Source organism: Pagrus pagrus, assembly GCF_965226575.1.
Source record: "Pagrus pagrus genome assembly, chromosome: 19".
NCBI classification, from domain to species: domain Eukaryota; kingdom Metazoa; phylum Chordata; class Actinopteri; order Spariformes; family Sparidae; genus Pagrus; species Pagrus pagrus.
This window is the reverse complement of record NC_140203.1, coordinates 12,560,938-12,578,775: the sequence shown is the minus strand read 5'-3', so window position 1 is coordinate 12,578,775 and position 17,838 is coordinate 12,560,938. Positions and strand designations below refer to the sequence as shown.

At 39.9% G+C, this 17,838-nt stretch overlaps 2 protein-coding genes across 3 annotated transcripts in view; one reads left to right on the top strand and one right to left on the bottom strand.

The window, feature by feature from the left end:
• uhrf2 (ubiquitin like with PHD and ring finger domains 2) overlaps positions 1-7,796 on the top strand; it is a 32,667-nt gene extending 24,871 nt beyond the window's left edge. Inside the window, exons 8-16 of one of the 2 annotated variants that reach the window (XM_084382420.1) lie at positions 18-125; positions 216-320; positions 463-569; positions 953-1,115; positions 1,222-1,359; positions 1,473-1,701; positions 1,918-2,066; positions 2,652-2,750; positions 2,846-7,796. In XM_084382420.1, coding sequence (XP_084238546.1) covers positions 18-125; positions 216-320; positions 463-569; positions 953-1,115; positions 1,222-1,359; positions 1,473-1,701; positions 1,918-2,066; positions 2,652-2,750; positions 2,846-2,992 — 1,245 coding nt within the window. In that variant the 3' untranslated portion in view covers positions 2,993-7,796. Of the gene's footprint in view, positions 1-17; positions 126-215; positions 321-462; positions 570-952; positions 1,116-1,221; positions 1,360-1,472; positions 1,708-1,917; positions 2,067-2,651; positions 2,751-2,845 lie in introns of both variants that reach the window. The other variant, XM_084382419.1, reaches the window with a different exon arrangement.
• A 2,863-nt stretch (positions 7,797-10,659) lies between these two features.
• Positions 10,660-16,517, bottom strand: oaz1b (ornithine decarboxylase antizyme 1b). Its single transcript, XM_084384123.1, is given in 6 exon segments — positions 10,660-11,749; positions 11,887-11,972; positions 12,602-12,774; positions 13,161-13,247; positions 13,249-13,300; positions 16,316-16,517. Coding segments are annotated over 6 exon segments (654 nt in total). The 5' UTR covers positions 16,441-16,517; the 3' UTR covers positions 10,660-11,618.
• Positions 16,518-17,838: the final 1,321 nt, after the last annotated feature.

Below are 17,838 nucleotides of genomic sequence, written 5' to 3'. Positions count from 1 at the left end.
TCTTGATGTGATTGCAGGGTATGGCCTGTGTGGGGCGTACTAAGGAGTGCACAATTGTTCCATCAAACCACTATGGACCCATACCTGGTGTCCCTGTTGGAACCACCTGGAAATTCAGAGTTCAGGTTAGCTGTTTTATACTGTACATTTCTAAACTTCCCTCCTTACTCTTTTGTATGTCTGTTCTTATGAATTAAAAATCACTCGTACTTCAGGTGAGTGAGGCAGGTGTTCACAGGCCGCATGTCGGTGGGATCCATGGGCGCAGTAATGATGGCTCCTATTCGCTGGTGTTGGCTGGTGGCTTTGAGGATGAAGTGGTGGGTTATTTGTATTTTTTACTACATGTTTATTAATCTTTATTTATGTTATTTTACTCGAGCAGATAAAATAGGTATAAAAGCATCGCATAAAGCGGGGCTTTTTCCCTCACTTTGTCATGGTTGCTATGACCTGCTGTAGGACCGGGGCGATGAGTTCACCTACACAGGCAGCGGGGGTCGTGACCTCTCAGGAAACAAACGGATCGGAGAGCACTCTTTTGACCAGACCCTGACACACATGAACAGGTACGACATCTGTGCTACCATAGTATAAGAAGTTTGAAGTTAGGGTAGATGGCTTTCTGGACCCAGTTCAGGCCGACTTTTCTTCTGTTAGTTTACTTGTACGTTTCAAAAATACGATGTGTTTTTATATGAAAGAAGTTTTAGTTGAACGATTATGTCCCAGGGCAGTAATTCAACCAGGGGCAGAAGTAATTATGGTTCTTTTTAAAAAGAGAAATTATCCATTTGGAAAGCTCACATATTTCTTTAAATATATTCTCAAGAGCAATAGATTTCTTAGCAGTGATCAATAACTGATTATTTATTAACATCCATAATCCTCACTCAGACTTGATAATCAACCCTCTTTCCTGTCTTTAATTCTATGATCCTGACTACTGTAGGGCGTTGGCCTTAAACTGCGATGCGCCTCTGAATGACAAAGACGGAGCGGAGTCGAGGAACTGGCGGGCAGGAAAGCCGGTTAGAGTGGTTCGCAGCTCCAAAGGCAGACGCATCAGCAAATATGCTCCCGAGGAAGGAAATCGCTACGATGGTATTTACAAGGTACAGACGCCATTTAGTTGACTTGACGCTGACTTGACCCATAACATCTAAGTATGGCTCTGAATTTGATGCCTTTTAATGTGATTCTGGTTGTGTGTGATTTAAGGTGGTAAAGTACTGGCCAGAGATCGGAAAGTGTGGTTACCTTGTGTGGCGGTACCTGCTGAGACGGGACGATATGGAACCAGCACCGTGGACACCTGAAGGACTGGAGCGGATCAAAAAACTGGGCCTTGCTGTTCAGGTTAGACTTTCTGCATGTTGCACACTGTCTCCAGGAAAATAGATGTAGCTCAGATTGTTCTTAATAAAGCAGTCCATTTGACACTCACGTCTCTCTCCCCCCTGTGTCTGCAGTACCCGCCAGGCTACTTGGCAGCGATGGCTAACAAAACAAAGAAGGAGGCCTGTGCCAGACCTGGTCGTGGCGGCCGGAGTAAGCACTATCCCGGGAGGGGGAGGCCACGGAGACGCAAGATCAAGGTGAAGGAGGAGAATGGGGAGGAAGACGAGGAGGAGGAGCATCTGATGGCCAGCGTGGATGAAGAGGAGCCACAGAGTAATGGAGAGCAGAAGACAACCAGAGGTAGTGGTGGGTGCTTTTACAGATGAAGCTCAAAGCAGGTCAGACAAGGTGTTGTGAGAAGAGGACAGGTGAGAACAGTGTCACCAGTCTTTTCAAGATAGCTTGTAAATGTTTAATATCCACCAGCGTCACATTTTCCTAAGCATGCACTGCTGTCACTGTCTTTTATTATCCAAGAGTAGCTGCTGCTTTTTTATATATGTGTGTCTCTACCAGAGTCGTCACCAGTGCCAGAGCCTCCCTCCAAACGGGTGAAGATAGAGGAGACCTTCCAGCTGTCAGAGCAGCAGCAGCAGCTGATCCGAGAGGACACAGCCAACAAGAAACTCTGGGATGAAGCCATGGGAAACCTTAAAGAGGGACCGGTATGAATCCAAATATACTCTGACATGCTGTGTCGACAAAGTACCTCACACAGCCGCCTCTTAGAGTCCAACTGAAATCACATTTAGTCATCCCTTTTTGCAGCCTAGAATAATTTTGTTTTTTTAAATGTATTGTTAATAGTTTTATATATATTATTAAAAAGGAGAAAAAAGATAGATCAGAATTAATCCGCTTTGCCGGCTAGAGGGATGTGCGTGTCTGTCTGCTTTATTGACAGCAGCTGTCACAGTACTGGCAAAGACAAGAGACAAAGTCGTCAAAACGGGCAGACAGCTTGTTGTTAGCAGGGATTTTGAAGAGTAAACTCAAACTCAGTTAGTAACATAACGGTTGGTTGATCAAGGCTGTAAACATTGACTGTGCCATTTTTACATTTCAGTTGAACTTTAACTTCCTGAATCAGTGAAGTCATTTTTTTTGTGAAGCTGAGCTCAATGTTATCTTATGACAATGGCAGTATCAGCAACCTACTTCCGAAAGCAGAAGACTGTAATGATAATTTTTCAGCTGTTTCTACAGTTAACATACAAATTTTCCTTGTGTCTATCTACATCCATACAAAGAATTTTCTGCGCAAGATGGAGCAGATCTTCATGTGTGTGTGCTGCCAGGAGCTGGCCTTCCAACCCATCACCACAGTCTGCACACACAATGTTTGCAAGGTGCGTACTTGGTACATTCATTTGTAATCGCCACTACTCAAAACCCCTGTCCTTGCATCCGTGTGTGAATCTCTCCTACCGTCCTCTCTCCCCAGACGTGTCTCCAGCGGTCGTTCCGAGCGAAGGTGTACACCTGCCCCGCCTGCCGCCACGACCTGGGCAAAGACTACATGATGACCCAGAACGTGACGCTTCAGATGCTGCTCGACCAGTTCTTTCCCGGCTACAGCAAGGGCCGATGAGGAGGTCGAAATCACGTTTATAAGTAGAATACGTACATACACGCACATAAGCATCCATTCTGTGCACCCACGTATACCGTCAAGTACCTAGAGCTCCACTTTAAAAACGCATTGCGCACACATACTGTACTTACCCACGGGCAAATGTATATTGCATATACAGCCATTTATGTATACAATCATTCATACACAAACAACCTCAGTAGGGACTGACCTCATCTGCTGAACTTGGACTGTCTCCATTAACATCACCAGCCTGAAATTCAAACCAAGGACATTTTTTAACCTCCCTACTCCTGCCACACAAAGATAAACGCACAAAAGGAGCCCCAATTCACACCCACGAGCCACCTCAAGATATAAGCTCATTTTTTTGTTTGCCCCCTCCACTGTGTTGTCCACTGGTTCCACAAATTGACACACGGCACATTGTTTGAGTGCCAATTTCTTCCCGGCAATATCACAAAATCATCCGTTAGACTCCTGCCAACCTGTAGCATTTTGTGTACCATGTTCTCAGTTTTACACCAAAACACTGAGCTGAGCTGCTTCATATATGTGCAGTTAGTATTTTACTCAGCTGGCAAATAAAGGTGCTAGTTTAATACGGTGTAGGCACAGCGGGACCGGCATTTTCACAAGGTTACTGAAGACACACAGATGAGATAACACCTCCTGCATAACATTAAGGCACCCGGAGAGTTGGCTTGTTGCAGCGAGGTAAAATTAGAAAAGTCAAGAATTAACATGTATTTATAAATGGAAATGAAGCACACACAAAACGCTTTATGCCCTTGAAGCACTTTATCAATGACATGTGCAGCAGACTTATTTTGTAGGTTAATCAGGACCACGTGCTAGCATCCTGCTAGCTGCTCACCTCACTTGGAATAATGCCTGTTAGCCTTGAGCTAATACGAATAGCTAAGAGAGTTAACTTTTGGCAGCTGTGTCTGCTGTTTTTTTTGTTTCTGGAGTGTCAGGAGACGTCTGAGCAGCAGCCTTATGGTGAACACAACTCTCTCCTTAGATTTTATGTGGAGTCAAAAGAAAAAAGGCATTTACTTTATAAACATACCAAAGACAAGAGGCTGTAGAGCAGGTTAGGGACAAATAATCTTCAGAAATCTGCTTTAAAAAAACGCAATTTCTAGTGAGGAATCACGCCTAAAAATAAGATGCAATATATACTTGTAAAGTATGAAACTGGACTGTACCAATTGATCATCTTTTTTTTAGCAAGGCACTTTTTGTTTCAGTTTCCAAGCACCTAAAAATAAATTACAAGATAAACAAACGTGTACTGCCAGTTATAAATCTCTCCTATAAGTTGAAGTTCACTCGCTCATTCATGTTTCTTCAATCAGATGAACTAAACTGTACTCTAGATGAGTATGTTCTGGTATTTCCCATTTAATTTGTCTCCAAGAGAAATACTGTAACAATGCAGTGGAAAATTAAAGATTTTCATGCAGCGCCCTTATATGCTTAAAAAGCGTGAGGTGCGCTGCCGGCATAGAAGGGCACGCTGTGGTTGTCCCTGGTGTTACTAAGCAACCACAATCAAGCAGGACCACACAAAGATGGTTAACATTTATTGTGCTCAGCAGATATTCATCCGCTATTGTCGGTTTTTGTTAGACTTGAGTATAATTTTCACTGCAGCGCTCTGCGTATCCAGCACAATTTGGTTCTCCTTCATTGTAGAAAAGCAGTTTAATGTGTGATGCGCAGAGTTATTTGTTGTCACATTAAATCCAGAAAATGGAGATGCATCTGTCTCAGTGAGCTGGAAAAAAGTCGTCAGTTTTCTACTCAACCCTGACAAAGAGCTTTCTAATCAACATTATGGTGTCCCTCAGCCTCTGGTGGTGTAAATCCACGTAACCATCAAAATGTGCATTGTTTCTCAATATACAGTATATAAGCTAGATAGAAATGCACTGAGTCACTAGTATGATATTGTCATGTATTTTTATTCACTAGTTCAGACCAGCAGGAGATGGATAAGAGTGCCTTGTAGGACAAAAAACTGTTAAGTACTGAAAGTTGGCATTTGATGCCCCGGTCAGCTTCCTAATATTGTTATCGTGTTCTCTTTAATCAGAAATTTAACTTTAAATTTACTGATTTAAAATTTTACTTTTAGACTGTTTTATTGAGGCAAAGTTCTCATATGGCTGCTTGTGTTAAGACATTTAACACACATGTTTTGTAGAAATAAGTTGATATTCCTCAAAATTGTTTAGTTCAGTGTTGGTAGGTTTTCGAGAGTGCATATGTGAGTTGAGTAATTTGAATAGACTATTGAATGTTTCAATAGGTCATGTTTCAGTACACTTTGCATACAACAATACATTGAATATTCGATAAAATGTGTGTATGTACATGGTGAAGTTTGAGTCCCAAAAGTAGAGGAGTGAAACGGATAGATGTAGGTTAATCATTTAACAGCAGCAGTTAGGACACATGAGGCAAAGGACCCGCCAGGATTTCATCCTTACGTACAGTTTATGTTTGTATTTGAGAGAGAGAAGTCTGAGGTGACACCACAGGAGACGAAAAGCAAAGAGAGTCATAAAAAAATTACGAGAACGGTAAAGACAGCAAGCAGAAATGTTTAAACAGTTACTGATCAGGTCTGATGTCTGACTGAGCTGAAAACGCAGAACTTAAATAGGTAAATACAGAAACAGATTTCTTGACACAGACTGTTGGTTTTAAAAGACGTGAGAGGAAACTGGTTCATTTGTTTTGGGTGTGTTAGATAACGTAGTACACGATTATATGGATCAGGAGCATGTGTGACTTTCAAGGGTAATATCTTGTAATGCAGCGAGCGTAGGTCTGGTATGGTGACGTTTTGTTCATGGTTTTCACAAGTTTTCTGGCTACATTAGTTGCATTCAGTTACGTGAATGTTTTCACGTACCGATTACCGGTCAGTTTGAGACAGCAGGTCTGTGTGGGTTCAGTGTGTAACCTAAAAACAAAACAGAATCATGAGGAACTCTTCATAAGATCATCAGATCTAACACACCATGGTCCAAAATATGAATCAGCATTGAACGGCAGATATAAACACAATGCAAAAATACACAGATGTGTGCTCTCCTTAGATGCAGCAACTTCTTTATTCTCTTACAACAGGTAACTTTTACTTTTGTATGCTAACCTTTTCTAATATTTTACAATCCAGTTGGTTCAGCCTCACATAAATTAGTACCTTGTTAGAATACCTCCACAAGAACGAAGACCAATAACTGTTATAATCTTACAGAAAAAGACTACACGTCATTTATTCTTTACATTTTTTTACAAGATCTTTTTTTGTACATAATCCCCCAAATAGTTTGACAATCTTTAATCTTTCCTGACATTATTTTTAGTATTGTTACAATGTAAAGACATATGCCGCACCCATACGTGTTCCTGAAACACCGCCACAGATACATTAACGTCCAGGCAAGTGTATTTTCTGAAAGTTTAAAAAAAAAAAAATCTATTCTGTGCAGCAGATATGCAATTGTATGGAAGCCCATTTCTGCCAGTTAAAAATAAAATTAGGAAAACTTTGCCTTGATTTAAAAAACAAAACAAAAAAAACTCCCATGGTAAGTCATAATTATGAGATTTAAAAAGTCGAAATAATGAGATAAAAAGTCAAATTTATGAGATAAATGTTAACTTTATATCTTATTATGCCTTAACTCACAATTTAGATTTTTTTTTTATCTCGTTATTATGACTTACCATGGTAATCTTTTTTTTTTCATCAAGCTTACTCTTCATCTTTAACTGGCGGAAATAGGCTTCCATACAATTACATCTTATCCGGTGCTGATATGGTACTTAAAAATGTCCAGGGTTGGCAGGTCTGATAGGAACTACAAAACAAAAACATGTCATGGAGAGCAGCAGCACAGTCTCTGCACTGATCTGTAATCTGGACCTGGAGTGCGCTGAATTTCAGATCACGTATCCGAGTTGGTTTTGTCGGAAAAATGTAGCCCCCTCCTTCACTGACAGCATCACGTTCACCTGTAACAGCCTTCTGGGCACAGCCATGTTAGGTGTAGAGCTGAGCTGCTCCACACACCAGTTTCTTACTGCTCTGTTCAGGTCAGAAGTGAAAACCGTCTGTCTGACCCGTCACCGCGGTTCTTACCGTCACTCCCTCCCCTCTCATTGGCCGGCTGTTTGTTTGTTTGTGGTGATGTCCTTGTTTCTGTTCAATCATTCAGGATTTTTTTTCTCAACAACATGCAAGTACAAATGCTACTATGGTCTTTAAAGCTAACTGTGATGTGCATTACTTCCACTGTTGCTCAATCTTGTTCAAAGATTATTTTCTTCCTGCATTGACTGGCAAGCTAATTATAGCTCTCATTTCTTTCTCTGCTGTGACCTTGGCGCCCTCTCCTCTCTCTCCGCTGTCTCCTGCCCTCCGTGCACCTACAGTACTAACAGTTTTTAGACGTCTTGTGGACGCTTGGCTTCAGTGATGTGTTTTGTTTTTTTGTTTTTTTTGTTTTTTTTATTGCACTCTATTGAAGAAAAAAGTTTGAAAAGTCGCTTTTAATTTTTCCTAGAATGCTTACTATGATCTATGTCAGTACGCCATCTTTCTACCATTTTAGTTGCTTCTCTTCTATTTTAATCATTAGTCATTTTTATGTGGCAACCTCAAACATTCGCAGCATACGCCAGTCTGAGGAGTTTCATTGCTTCATATTGTGATCTGAAATTTTATACATGTCATAATAATACTTGATATGTACCTATTAAATATTTGGATTCCAGAAAAAAAATGCTTCCTTTCTCTTTTTTTTTTTTTGTCCTGTATTTGACAGAATTTATGACGCTATAAAGACTAATTATACTGAGTGATGCTAATGTCTGCACCATGAAATGAATATCTAAAGTGGTCAAGCAGAGCATTCCACTCCCACTCTCAAATTAATTTACAGTGATGTTAATCACAGCTCTCTGACATTAGGCCAACTAATTATAGCTTTTTAAATAGAAGATGTGTAATAAAATTCCCCTGAACCCATTAAAGACGTACATTATAAGATTTATTTTAGATTTTGCAGGTGTTCTCACCTCATGAATTCTTTTCACCAAACTGCTGGTGGTTGATACTGTGCTCTGATGAATGGGATCATACTTCAGAATTATTTCTTTTTCTTGATCTGAATGGTAATTGCTCATTTTGCAGGGTTTTTCCTTCATTTTTCTTCCATAGATTAGTGAAACATATTGCCATATTAAAATAAAAGATGAATTTTAAAGCTTTTTAGACTTTAAAATTAGCACTTGATCACTATTATCCTCAGTCGGTTAGTAGTGGTAATAACATGTCAAATGAATCGGGTACAGCAGAATACTGTTTTAACAGGATACAAGAAGCACAACGCTGAACAGGCATCATAAGAACTTAGACTGCAGCTTGAGCTGTGCTGTCAAACAACAATCGATTAAATCTATGAAATGTATTTTTTTTTAAAAAGGCACTCAGTCGAGGGCATACGTCCGCCAAGGCCAAAAAGTCCCCTTTAATTCAGTCAAGCCAAACCCAATATCAAATAAAACATTTATATCTGCTAGAGCCAGAATTTTATTTGGATTTACATTAAATTGTACTCACTCATCACTCACCAGCCACCTAAATACACGATTCTTCCCACCAGGATCCATGCATTATTCCCTGAGAAAATGTCGTTAAAGAACGAAAGTGAGATCACATCCGCACCAACAGTTAATGGGGTTTATTCAGGGCCGAGACACATCCTTCATCCAAATTCGGTGGAAATCAGTAGTTTTTGTGTAATCCTGCTCACAAACCAACCAACCAACAAATGGACACGGCTGAAAACATAACCTCCTTGGCAGGGGTAAAAATAGCCATTACAATCTGACAAGTGACGTGTTCACATTGCTTCTTGTGTCCAACCAACAGTACAAAACCCAAAGGTTCTTTGTTTACTACCATTAATGACAAAGACAATCAGCAAATCCTTAAATTTAAGTAGCTGGAATCAAGAAATGTTTGACATTTTTGTTCGAAAAATGACTGAAACTTTTTAATCGTCGATTATTAAAATAGTTGGCAATTTATTTTGCCATTGAAATCATTTCAATCTGTTCCAATTAAACTGCAGTGGCCCTTTTTATAATGGAAGACATTTTAACACATTGCACTGTGAAAATTAACAAAACAAAACAATGATTGCTGAACTCCATTTAGCTGCTTCATTTTCAGGTGCCTGGTTGTTGTGCGTGCTGCTGGCTTACTGGGACACTTGTATAGAACAAAACCATCGTTAACGTTATTAGTAACACCTGTGCTTTCCCTGTTGTGGCCCGTCAGAATGGCTGCAGTGTGGAAAAAACCAGAGACATGAACAAAATGAATGAGCCAGGTGTTGCATCTGCGCAGCCACACAGCTGTCATTCTGGTGAGTTATACTTCCTGATCAGACCTCTAATCTACCTAACTACCGAACCTAAAAACTAGAAGTTGTACTAGTGAAGTGAAAGTCGCCCATATGAATAGTACTTGAGTAAAAGTCTTAGAGTATCTGATATTAAATGTGTATTAGTATCAAAAGTAATTAAGTAAATTATACATATATCCTCTGGTGCAGTGTGCAATCTACAGAGTACCTATTGTAGTAACTAAAGTTGTCAAATAATTGGAGTAAAAGTACAATAATTGCCTCCACAATGTAGAGTTGAAGTATGAAGTAACAGAAAATGGAAATACTCAAACTACTCAACTTACGTACCTTAAGTACCATGAAAGTGTATTCAGGTAAAGTACTTGAGTAAATGTACTTGTACTTAATATGTGATCACCAGACTACTGTACTTAACATTAAAACATAAGTTAATAGAGTACAGTAGGTACACATCTATCATGCAGTCTGTACACATACAGAAAGATCTAATTACTCGAATTATGTGAAATCACCTGTGTGTGTGTGTTTGTGTGTTCGTGCTACGACCCTAAGATCATGTTAGTAAACTGTTCCGGATGACTGCAGTCCAGCACAACACATTATCATTATGTGCAGCTAATTGGAGGACCGGTGAGATTATTCATACCTCACGGGCTTCCTGGGGCCGTGACATTTGTTTGTGTAACTACACATCTAACAGTTATGTACCCTGCAGATGTAACCTTAATATCAGATGTTGGACGGTCATGTGTAGTTCAGCATCCTGTGGAGCCTCCTGGTGGCATGAAGACACAGGACAGGGTCTGGATGTCTGCCCTGCTGCTCTTTTATAACTGACCTGATTTTTTTCCACAGATTACATGTTGGATACTAGTTGAAGCGTGACCTGGGGCCATTAAATGTGCATTTCGGCATACAGTGATACGTAATAAAGATGCCTATAAATAAAAATGGTTAATTACAACAATCCCTGATTATGTATGAGATTTAATAATAAATGTATGTCCTTTTAAATCCACCATTCAGTAGCGTATTAGTGAACCTCCAGCTGTTATATCAGGCAGAAAAATGATCCGCCCCAGGCTTTACACACCAATACTGAATAAATTCACTGTCTGGATGTTCAATTTTAAAGTTAATGGCCTGACGGGGCTCCTTAGTTTAGTTTAAATGTGTTGGAGAAAAGGTGCAGTAAACAAAGGGTTGTTTTTGTTTGTTTTATTATCACAGAAGCACAACAGGTACCACTATGCAGGTGAACAACAAACTCAATACTATCATATGAAAAAAAAGTTAAAAGGAATGCTAATCCAGAAAAACGAATCCAATCATATCACAGCATTTTTTTAACCTTCAAAACAAAATACTACAATATTGTCAGATATACATGGCATAAAGAAGCAAAAGCACTTTGGATTATTCACTTTCCTTTCACTTTGTACCAATTCACTCACTGTAGGATCTTTTACTTGAACCGCCCACATCAGACGTGCATTCATCTTTTCACTCTGGCTCGAGTCTAAAATGGATTCACTATCCAGCTACGAAGTACCAATTATTGGGGCTGTCGCTCAAAAGTTACGTTTCAAAATCCTAATACTCTTGAGAGGATATTAATGCTACAAATAAAACTGGTCCCGCTGAAATGTATTTGTCATAGAGAAACTATGGGACAAATTTAAAGTCATTATTTAGCCAATCAAAAGAAAGCTGGAGTACCCGAGTGTAAACCTGATGACCTTTTTTTGTACATTCAAGAAATGAAGAATCCTCCACCTTAATGTATCATAAAAGGAAAAATCAATAAAAACAAAGACTTGACAAGAAATGGAAATTATACCAGAATTTAACTTATAGCTTCGACACCTGTAATATGATTTAAAGTCCAAAAAACAAAAAGGTTCCCTCCTTTTAAGGTGACGACACCAATTAAACGTCAATGAAAACAGTTTAATAAAACACACAAAGATAGATGGTGGAAAAAGGAGATGCACATCTTACATATTCCCTTGAACACAAAACACATGGGGAAATGAATACTTGCATACAGAGAGCTACCGCTGAGGGTTTAACACAGATGGTGGTGTGTATGAATCAGCTGGGACGGGATGGACAAACGTACAATGGGAAGTAAGCAGAGGGCGGAGGGGCTGTCCGGGGGGCTACTCCTCGTCCGAGGAGTCCCTGTCAAAATTGTAGGCCATGAAGAAAACGTCGGGTCGCGGCGGGACGAGGGCATGGCCCGGTTTCACAATCTCAAAGCCCAGGAAACTGAATGTACGCACCAGTTTAGCTGCAAGAATAACAAGGTAGGGTCAACAGATGTTACGATGCGGTATGAGTCAGAACACAGAAGGCAAAATAATTAAGTAATTGAAATTGTTTGGAATAAAAAAGGTGTGCTGGGAAAACAGGGTTGTTAGCACATACCACGATCATCTCTGTTCTTGTAAAAGCAGACAAACACGCTAACGACTTTCAGATGTTCTTCGGCATACTCCAGGAGAGACGCAAAACTGGGGGAGAGAAAAGATGGCAGCTTGGGTTAGAAAAGAGAAAACTGCTTTGTAACAATCAGGAACAAAAACACAAGAGTCTTGTGTTTATCCTATAAAACGAGGTGTGCTTTCTGATTATTTTAAAAAGGCTCCACTTGAAAATACTTTCCCCTCTCATGTTTCAAAGTAAGGACTGGCTCAGACTACAGGAGTTTTAAAAACCAGGTTGCACCACACAATGTTATTTTGTCTAATCTCAAACATGCACACACTACAAGATTTGAAAACAATGAGCGTCACACACTACTGGACATTATTGAGAATATCGAGAAGTGATGCACCACCTCACGTGGTCTTAAGTGATCTCATGGGAAAGCAGATGTAAACAAAATGGAGACTGACTTCCTGTAGTAACGTTAACACTTTGCAGTAAAAAAACAAAACAAACGCAGAGGACATGAGTCTGGATGAGAAAATGGCTGACGACGAGATTAATAAGTAAGGGTCCAATCACCTCATCTTTACAAAGAATTTGTCAACTTTCATATAATATCATTTGTTTTATTCCAACTTTAACTTTACTCTCCTGTCACATGGCTCAAGTGTGTGATTGTACAGAACCGACACTATTTTCCACTTGGCCTCACCTCTCCTTGCTGCCTTCAGGAAGAGGGTCAAGAGGTATCTCCACGTAGAGTGCGCTGCTGCTCAGGACAGCATCCCACTGTATTGTCTTGGAAACGGTGGGACGACTTTGGAAGTGGAGTATCCTAGGGCGACCGTTCCCGGCTGGCTCCTCCGTTACAGTCAGCTTTCGGTCCTGGAAGCACAAACGCTAGTAAGGAACACATTTGAATGCAGCGGTGGGTGCTGTTTAAGCAATTACAAGTTAACTGGTGCACACATGGGCCTCGTTATCCCGCCTGCAACTCTGGTCAAACAGAGAAACTGAGCCTGTAAATAAACTGAACTCGGGGGGAAAAGAATCTGATTTGTCACCGCTGAGCGTGGATGACTGAATGGATTAAAAACCTGGTGTGTTCTCCTCTGCCGTGTAAACAAACTGACTCTGCATCATGTGACAGGAAATGGTTTCACTGAGAAGGAGCTCCCATTCTTGACACTTCTTCCTGTGACAACAAACGCTTACCCCACGACTATATTTTAGCCGTAACTGTGTGACTGTGCGCGTGTTTCTAGACTTACTGAGTAGAGTGGCCGAGCTGAAGGAGTGTGATCCCGTGTGCCATTCCCTCGCCCACCTGGGATCTTCAGGGGTGGGAGAGGGGCATCAGGAGCACCACAGAGGCCCCGGGCCGCGGGTACTACTACAGTGCAGGGACAGACTGGAGGGAAAGAAAGAGAGGGTTTTATGGTGAGGTTATGGTTTTTGAAGTGTCTTTAGTGCAACTACAACCTCATTGCCATGTCATGGGACTCAACACAGACAAATAAAACGGACTGCCAACCGTGCAGCGATTTAATCATAACAACAACTTCTTAAGTCACTACAGGCCTTTATTCCTACAATTAAATTATTGAGGATTTTTGCACTGCACAGTGATCACAAGCAAAAAGACTGAAAGGGCAAAACATGTTAGCATTATAATACTGTTTTCTAGACTGAAGTCATGCTCCCTTTCCCCCCCCCCCCAACCTTTAAACAGCTGTCAACCGAGTCTGCCACCCATGCTACACTTCCATCTCGTCTCTAACCCAGCAAAAATCCAAGCTCTTTGTCCTGCAGCACTGAACACATTTTTAAATCATTTATCTGAGTAGGATGCACTCCCACATTATGGCCTAGTTTTTACTTTTTCAGGTTTGAATACACTTCTTGTGGTCATTCAGACAGAGGTGCTTACCAGTGTAATGTAAAATTGACTGTGCTTTTTGAAAGTGTGTTCTCTTTGGTTTTGTAGCAATAAAATTTAGCAACATCCAATACTGATAAACGAAGTTTTCTCAAGTAGTAAATTTAAGCAAATACCTGCACTTAAGTGCTTAATCCACAACATGTGTTACACAAGCAGGTCTTGGTGTTCTTTTAAGCCACCTACAGTCTGTGTTGCCCAAAACAATAGCACTGTGTGTTACAGAGTTGTTAACATAACTTTTTTAAGAGCGGTGCACCAACACAGCAGGATGCGGTGGGAGGCAACCAACCAAAAATATTTGCTGCTAAAAGCACAAACCCATTCTTCTACTTTTACTCATTGTGGTTAATTGAAACAGCCAGTGTTAGTTAAACTCAGAGCCCACACCGAAGGGTTTACCAAGCTGCCAGGTAAACACACTGCATCTTGTGACCTAGAACGCACAAGGTACTGAATAAAGCAGTATTGTTTAGTTGGGCAGATTTTCATTCCAACTAAACAATAAATGAGGGCTGCAACTGTTTATTTTTGTTGATACATTTAACGGTTATTTTCTCAACGAATAGATTATTTGTTGGTTATAAAAAAAATGGAGGGTTGCAACTGAAGATTGTTTTCATTGTTGATGTATCTGTCAATCATTTTCTTAATAAATCAATAAGTCGATGCCCCATAAAATCTCAGAAAATGTTGAAAAATGTCGACCCATTTCCAAAATCCCAGGACGACACCTTGAAATGTCTTGTTTTGTGGAGTAAAGAAACCAATAATATTTACATTTAAGAAGCTAAAATCAGAGAATAACAAATACTTAAACTGACTTATTTAAAATGCTTGAAAAATAATTTAATATTAACAACTAAAGGATTAATTGTTGCTGCTCTAATAAAAACTGTTATGACATCGTGAAAAATAATTAATTTTCCTGAAATTCAAGGGGATGTCATACATTTTTAAAATAAATAAGGCAGCTAATCTGCACAACTAATCTTGAATTAGAAATTTTCAGGGGCATTTTCTTTTTAAATTAAACAATGACTAAATTAACTGATAATCAAAATTGGGACTGCAGCTAACAAATACTTTCATCATTGAATTATATGATTGTGTGTCTGGAAATGGTGAAAATGACCATAATAATTTTCTGGCAGTCACTGATTTTGTTTTTAATTCAAGTACTTTTACTTCAGCTGACACTCGTAACATAAAACAGCCTACTACCATCGTCTCAAACAAAGGAAAGTCATCAAATCCTCACGTTTGAGATGAAAGAGTGATTATTACAGAACCAAAAAAATTATTAATTTGCAAATAATGGCCTCATCACCTTTGCTCTAGCTCATATACAATAACCACATCACTATACTTCCACAGCTGTCAGGGTCAGGTTATGTTCTTGCAATAGCAGGAGTTCAAATCCATTTTTAATGACTCTTGATCTATAAAACATGGTCTGGTTAACGTTTAAAGCAATAAAGCGAGTCCATCCACTTTGTTGTGCAAAGGCTGTCTGGCACTGGGCCACTAGGCAATAAAGATGTTCCACTTAAAGAGCCACATTCATGACAATACTGTGTCCAATCTTGATAACGTTTTTCTCATGTGTGTACCACTGCACCGCCGTGTACACTCACTTCCTGCCTTCTCGGGGCTGCTGCAGCAAACTGTCAGTTGCGTAATGATCAACCTGACTCCGTTGTCAGCTCACGAGAACAACGTGCCACAAACGTGCGATCACCTGATCACTTTACTGGCAAAAACGTAACCTAGAGTCATTAATCATCTGCTTAAAATGGTACAAGTTAACGTTAAGTGTTTACAATGGGCCGAGACTGAGTTGTCTCTTTATGGACTGCCTATTAAGTGGTGAATACGTACATTGTTTAATAGGCAATCGTTGCTGACAATGTCAAATATTTGACGCTACATTCATTTCTAGCTCTTCACTGTAAGCTAACAGTGTTTTTCCTACACATCGCCGTCGGTTTGATCTTTAAATAGTCAAACGTGAGAAGATCTTATACAATCCCATTTAAATCTCCATCTGTTGACAGCGTACCCTCTTCTGTCATTTAAACAGCTGAAAAAAATAATTAGCATTCTCCTGAACAAAATATCTATCGTTTGAAATGTTTATGCTAACTAGGTAGCTAGCTGGCGCAGTCATCTACAGTGACGTACCATAAGTTCGACGATGTTCCCAGCTAACGTTAGCTAGCTAACGCTGCTCAACTTGTCTCCATCGACCAGCCTATGTATATCTATAACGTCGAATATTTTTCACATGAAAACTTTAAAAATGACATTATAACCATTTCAGTCACAAGATGTAAGGCTGTTGTCTCGGTCTTACATGATAAGTGTCCATTTAAAGTTAAACGCGTTTCACTTCCGCTTTCTGTGCCTGCTAGCATAGCCACCCCTCCCCCACAGCCCGGCTAGCGGTTAGCTAGCTAGGTGAGGTATTTTTCATCGTTTACTTACTTCCCAATCATGTCACAAATATTACTACTCAAGTCCGCCATGGTAGTAAAAGACTGTGGTTTTCCTTCTTTCTCGCGAGCAAAGCAATGACTGTTTAGGATCCGCTGGAGGTTGGATTTTACCATCCGGCCTCGGGTAGAGACACGACGGGCTGACTGCTCTCTGCTATGCTCAGCTGGGTAGTGGTCGATGGGAGAGTCGGAGCAGCTAAAGAAGACAGGGGTCAAGCCAGCGCAGTGAAAATCAGTTACTTCCGTTACAGGTTTTTCTTCGATTTCAAAATAAAGGTCGAATGAATGGAAAATGTTTTTAATTAGTCATACAGGGTTAAGTTCGTGTGTTTCCAATACAACAGATATGAGATTGATCAAATTAGGAATATTGTCAAAAACATGTCGGATTGTAAATGACCAATTACACATCCGTTATTCATATTTTAGCTCATATATCCCATCCAATTTTTTCCCAGTTTTAAACTTTCCTTCATGGTCTTCAACAGTGGCTTGAAATTGCTATAAAGACGTCTAGGTGATGTTGAAAGATCAGAAAATTAACATGGGGTGTCCCAGTGTCTCAGTTGATAGGGCATATGACCTATGTAGAGAGGCTCCGTCCTCACTAGACGCCAACCTGCGGCCCTTTTCTGCATGTCACCCCTCCTCTCTCTCATCCCAATCCCTGTCATCCCTCAAGCTGTCCTATCAATAAAGTAAAATACATACATAAATAAATACATGGTGTTTTCTTACTTCCAAAAGAAAAGGATTGGGTGGCTGTTCAAAATCTTGTTTCAATAAACCAGTGACTTTTATTTTGTAAGCGGAATACATTACTATAGCTGCGCCTACAGTGATGTAGCTTCACACTCATGCTAACAAGCTAATGCTAACCAGAAACGCTAAAGATGCTAAAGAACACAACTGTAACTTCCCCTCGGGGAATCGACTGGCCTTGACCCGGGACCACAGTCAATATAGCAATTTAAAACAGCAGATAACACCTCAAGTGTGGTCACTAAAATGTGTCAATCATGTATATATTAAATGCATTTTAATGTCAAAGCTGTCCTTCCACAATGAATCCACTTAGCAAGTCGATGAAGCCGAGAAAACAAATACGTACGTTGAGCTAGCAGCCGTTAGCCTAGCAGCTGTGTATTTACATGAGACCGTCCAATGGAAAAGTACCAAGGACGGAGAAAAACAAAGACGTATAATCACCTTATGGTTATTTAACAACTACTGTCTTCAGATTCAACTTCATTTTGACACTTTGCTCATAAAACCCCCCACAAAAAAACAAAATATAAAAAGGTAGTTAAGCTAATGAGTTAATAAGGGTTTGTGTGTACATGCAGTGGAGGAAAGTAAGTACATTAAGTACATTTACAGGTAGCTTATTTGTATTAATACCTCTTTCACTTCATTACATTTCTCAAATGAAACAACTGTGTTTACTCCTCCACTACATGTATTTGACAGCTGTAGTTAAAAGTGACCTTGCAGATTAATTTTGAAGGTTAA